The 5,752-nt window shown below is 39.0% G+C and overlaps 1 protein-coding gene across 3 annotated transcripts in view; it reads right to left on the reverse strand.

The window, feature by feature from the left end:
- The window catches only part of USP6NL (USP6 N-terminal like), a 177,709-nt gene that overhangs the window by 77,521 nt on the left and 94,436 nt on the right, over positions 1–5,752 (reverse strand). For all 3 annotated transcript variants that reach the window (XM_005862286.2, XM_005862284.2, XM_005862285.2), the window contains one exon: positions 588–655. In XM_005862286.2, the coding sequence (XP_005862348.1) occupies positions 588–655 (68 nt within the window). The remainder of the gene's footprint in view (positions 1–587; positions 656–5,752) is intronic.

Consider the following 5,752-nt stretch of genomic DNA (forward strand, 5'->3'; position numbering starts at 1 on the left):
GGGGAACCTTGGCTTCCTCCATCACTGGAGCAAGCAAGCCTCCTGTTCGCTTCAGCTGCCTGGCTGCTGGCCGCCATCTTGGTTGGCAGTTAATTTGCATATCGCCCTGATTAGCCAATGGGAAGCGTGTCGGAGGTACAGTTAATTACCATGTTTGTCTATTATTAGATAGGATAGTATGTTGATATAATAAGTGCTATGGTTAAAAGTAAATAAGAAAAGGGGATACGGAATATAGAGGGTTTTAAACAATGTGGTCAGTGATTTCACTAAGGTAGCATCTGGGTGATGTCTGAAAGAGGTAAGGTGAAAGAGGCATGAGCATGGTCAGGATCTGTGTGTTCTCAGCAGAAGAAATAGCCAATGCAAAGGCCCTGAGTGAGAAGCAAGCCTGGTGTATTAGAAAGCAGCAAGAATTTGGAGAGGTTGATGCAGAGGGAAGGGAGGAGAGAACATTTGGAGATAAAGTCAGAGAAGGATGACCTCAATGGTTCTGTAATTTAAGTGCTCCAAAAAGCAAATCCTTTTCTATTTATATGTTGTTTTTATTAATAAAACTTACTCAAAGAGTAAATATGAATACTTACTCTGTCATATTTAGCAACTATTTCAGCTCGCTCCTGGGCAAGTTTGAGTGCTACATCCTGGTCAGAATCTGTGGAGAGATCAAATTTAGATGAACTATTATTTAAGGAATCATAAAGTTAATTAATTATAAAACTGACAAAACAGATACAAATAGAAGAAATCCATACTGCCTAAGATGACAAATCAGCAAAAATCAAATAAACGTAAAAGGATGAGTTAAGTATCTGTAACTACAACCTTAAAATATCAACATATATATCATTTCAATATTACGTATAATATTGAAAAAAAAAGCAACTTTGTTAACATAGCATTAACTTAGGGTAGTGGTTCTCAACCTTCCTAATGTCACGACCCTTTAATACAGTTCCTCATCTTGTGGTGACCCCCAACCATAAAATTATTTTCGTTGCTACTTCATAACTGTAATTTTGCTACTGTTATGAATTGTAATGTAAATATCTGATATGCAGGATGTATTTTCATTGTTACAAATTGAACATAATTAAAGCATAGTGATTAATCACAAAAACAATAAGTAATTATATATGTGTTTTCCAATGGTCTTAGGCGACCCCTGTGAAAGGGTCGTTCAACCCCCAAAGGGGTCGAGACCCACAAGTTGAGAACCGCTGACTTAGGGGATATGATAAATCTTATCCCTCAAGATTCAATTTTGGATCTAATATCAGAGAAATGAATATTAAAGGAGAAACTGAAAGTAAAAGCTCTAAGTTTTCAGATGAAGCCATTTGGGTCGATGATGAAGAGAGCATTCAAGGCTCTTAAAAATTATTGGAACTCATCCACAAAGAAAACTAAAGCAAGTTATACTTCAGGAGTTTTTTTAAAAGAGTATTTCCCTTACATGATGAAAATAATCATTTCTTCATTTAACCTCTGAAGCCCCCACCCATCAATGTCCCAAATACTATGATAATCTTCAATTTTACCCTCCTCTCCGAAAATACACACACACACACTCTTCTTTATTACCATCAGGTATCTTTCAAAAACACAAATCTGATAACAAAATTAGAGATCATAACATAAAATAGTATGAATATGACTATGCATACCAAGTACCATGAATAAAAATAAAAGACCAATGACAGATTACATAAATGGTACCACTGATCAATAAGAAATCTTCCTTGATTCCAATGGAAGATTGGGTCAAGGTTATGAGCAAGAAATTCACAAGAGTAACAATAGCAGGAACAACTATATTTGTACTCTTACTAAGTGCTAGTAGAGAATAAGATACTGCCAGACAGCAGATGCTACTGTAAAGAGCACTTCATAACCCTCTAAGATAGGTATTCTATTAATCCTATTACACAGATGAAAAAATTAGGTTTAGAGATTTGAACCAACTTGTCTAAGGTCTCAACACTAGTTAATAGCAAAGCCAAGATTCAAATCCAGACAGTCTTCACTCCATATAAGCATTAGTTTATAAAAGTGATGACTAAAGAGAAGAAAAAGAACTTCCAATTAAAGATGGCAGATGGAACACACATATCCATTCCTCCTAAAACGGAACTGAAATGACAATAGAGGATTCTTTAAAGCCCTTCCCTCAAAGGCTTAGCAAACGGTAATTCCTGAGGAGAACAAAGGGTGGGTTAAAGGCATCAACTCTCTGAGAGTTGAAGGGATGTGCATATATGTACAGAGGTTGGGAGCACAGAACCAAACCCTCCATCCAAAGCATGAAACCAATAGATGATGTCTAAAGCTGCAGAAGCAGGAAGTGGCAATAGACGTGTGTTATCTTGCACTATGGAAGTAAACACAAAAAGAATCAGCTAGGGGAGTAGGCAGTGAGGAGGAAGGGGTATGGAGTCAGCTATTTTTCAAAATAAGTCTTACAGACTGCTGAATCTTTAAACCAAGTATAGCACTGATAAAAATAAAATCTATATTTAAAAGCCATGACACGGGGGGGAAGGGCAAATCAAACTCATTAAAAACTCAAGATACACAAGTTTTAAAATATCCCTTTGCACCTATCTCAGACTAATCAAAAATGCAATGATATTGCTTAATGCTGACAAAAATGTGGGCCAATCTGAAGTATCTTACACTGGGGGTAGAATTATAAATGCATAAATCTTTCCAGGAAGCAATTTGGTATTATGTATCAAAAATCTTAAAAGCAGGCATATCCTTTACCGAACAATTCCACCTCTAGGAATTTATGTCAATAAGATCATCAAATGAGCACAATATTGTTTATAATAGTAAAAATAGCAAAATGGGAACCTGTAAATTTTTAACACTATATTTAGTAAAAAATGTTTATACCACTGTTTTTCTTGGTTATATTAAAAAATGTCAATATGCCGTCCTTTGGGGGAAATGTGAATACGTAATATAATGGTTTGAGAAAATAAAAATGCAGACTAGTTTAGATTTTCATAATAAACTAATGCAATCAGAAGTCTGGGATAATCAACCGTTATATACATACTAGAAGCCCAGCGTGTGAAATTGCGTGGCCCTGCCCACTCACGCAGCCCCACCATCCTCGCAGCCCTGCCCACCTGCGCCAGTCTTTGGTCGTTACAGCGTTAGGGTCACTGGGTTTATATAATATAGATTCTTTATCCTATTTTAGATTTATTAAACGTTGTCAATTCCTCTTTCCCTCTTCTGTTGCCCCCCTTTAAACATTACACTAACACTTCTACAAAAGGGAAGAGAAAGCAAATCAATAGAAATTAAACACAAACTAGAAAACTTGACTAGTTACTAAGTTGCATTTCCATGAACAGAACAGCTAAGCATGAATTTCTATCATGATTAGGCCAATTCAATGGATGAGCATTTTCTATGAATGTATTTTTTTTTAATATACAGTGGGGCCTTGACTTACGAGTTTAATTCGTTCCGTGACGGAGCTCGTAACTCAAATTACTCATATGTCAAATCAACAGTGAACGAGTGAGACACGTGATGCTGGGCTGATGTTGTGGCGTTCACTGTGACGTTCGCTGCGCCAACTAGCGGTGGGGTATCTGAAGCTGGCTCGTAACCCGAATTTTAGCTCGCAACTCAAAGCAAAAAATTGGCCGAGAGACGGCTCGTATCTTGAAAAACTTGTTAGTCAGGACACTCGTAAGTCAAGGCCCCACTGTATTTTTATTGATTTCAGAGGAAGGGAGAAGTAGAGTTAGAAATATCAATGATGAGAGAGAATCATCAATCTGCTCCCTTCTGGGGGAACTGAGCCCACAAGCGGGTATGTGCTCTCACCGGGAATCAAACCATGACCTGGTTCATAGGTCAACACTCAACCACTGAGGTTCACCAGCTGGGCATCTGTGAATGTATTTTATACCAGTCCTTTATTCCTGCTACCAGTCATAGGAGTCAAAACTTATTTACAACTTAGTGACGAAAAATTTAAAATAAAGGCAAAAACGGGAAACAGCATGGAGTTGGGAAGTGATGCAAAGTATCCCAAGAAACATCAGTGTGACAAACTGAATCATCTCCAGTCTAGAGAATTCCAGGAAAGAAAACCTAACCATATAATAGGCTGTATTGGAAATGGATGAAACTGTATCCTAATTTTATTAAAGAAAGATGATATACTTTACTAGTAAGATGATTAGAATAGTTAACGCTAAATCAAATACATGTTCTTTAAATTCCTTTAAAAATTCCTTATCTTAGTATTTTCCCATGGGGAGAACATTTCACACTATTAATGAATATATTCTAAAAAGAAAGCAAATTTAAAGTCAAATTAATTTTATAAAATTCAGTCAAACCTGCTTCTTTGAAGAAATGAAATGGAAATGCCAATCTTTTCTAATATGGAGTTTAAAGACATCCTATATAATAAAAGCCCAGGGACCAAATGGCGGAATGACCAGAACAACCGGTTCACCAGTCGCTATGACATGCACTGACCACCAGGAGGCAGACACTCAATGCAGAAACTGCCCCTGGTGGTTAGTGCACTCCCAAAGTGGGAGGGCCACTCGGCTGACCAGGATGGCGGGTCAGCCTCAGAGGGCGGGTCCACAACTGCTCAGCTGACCAGGAAGGGCGGTGCTCCCACAACAGGCCAATCCCTGCAGGCCACACACCCCACCAGTGCACAAATCCTGTGCACTGGGCCTCTAGTTATTTAATAATCTGTATTGTGAAACAGTCATCTTTAGAATAAGAAATAGCATCCTTAAGCTTAAGCCTGCTATAGTTAAATTGTGTTTCATACTGTCTGATCTATAGTTGAGAAGTTATTAAGAATTACACTCAAATACTTCCTTTGATTTCATTTTGCTTGCTTATTTAGAAATTGCATTGCAAGAACAAGAGTTTGCCCTAAAACACTGACCACAGGGATATCAACAGCTGTCTTGTGTCTGTGTGCAAGTGTATACAAAGTTCCAGGCACCTCTTAAACATGACAGCTGTGTCACTTAGTACTTACATCATACATCATTCTCAAATTCAAAAAATCTATTACATTATTCAAGCCAAATTAAATCAAATTTAATTCTTATTGACTGTATACCCTATCTAATAAAGAGGGAATATGCTAACTGACCCTCACGCCATCACAAAGATGGCGGTGCCCACAGCCAATAAGGAGGGAATATGCTAACTGACAGTCCTGCCCTCAAAGATGGCGGTGCCCACAGCCAATAAGGAGGGAATATGCTAACTGACAGTCCTGCCCTCAAAGATGGCGGTGCCCACAGCCAATAAGGAGGGAATATGCTAACTGACAGTCCTGCCCTCAAAGATGGCGGTGCCCACAGCCAATAAGGAGGGAATATGCTAACTGACAGTCCTGCCCTCAAAGATGGCGGTGCCCACAGCCAATAAGGAGGGAATATGCTAACTGACAGTCCTGCCCTCAAAGATGGCGGTGCCCACAGCCAATAAGGAGGGAATATGCTAACTGACAGTCCTGCCCTCAAAGATGGCGGTGCCCACAGCCAATAAGGAGGGAATATGCTAACTGACAGTCCTGCCCTCAAAGATGGCGGTGCCCACAGCCAATAAGGAGGGAATATGCTAACTGACAGTCCTGCCCTCAAAGATGGCGGTGCCCACAGCCAATAAGGAGGGAATATGCTAACTGACAGTCCTGCCCTCAAAGATGGCGGTGCCCACAGCCAATAAGGAGGGAATATGCTAA

Source organism: Myotis brandtii, unplaced genomic scaffold (genome assembly GCF_000412655.1).
Source record: "Myotis brandtii unplaced genomic scaffold, ASM41265v1 scaffold163, whole genome shotgun sequence".
NCBI lineage: Eukaryota > Metazoa > Chordata > Mammalia > Chiroptera > Vespertilionidae > Myotis > Myotis brandtii.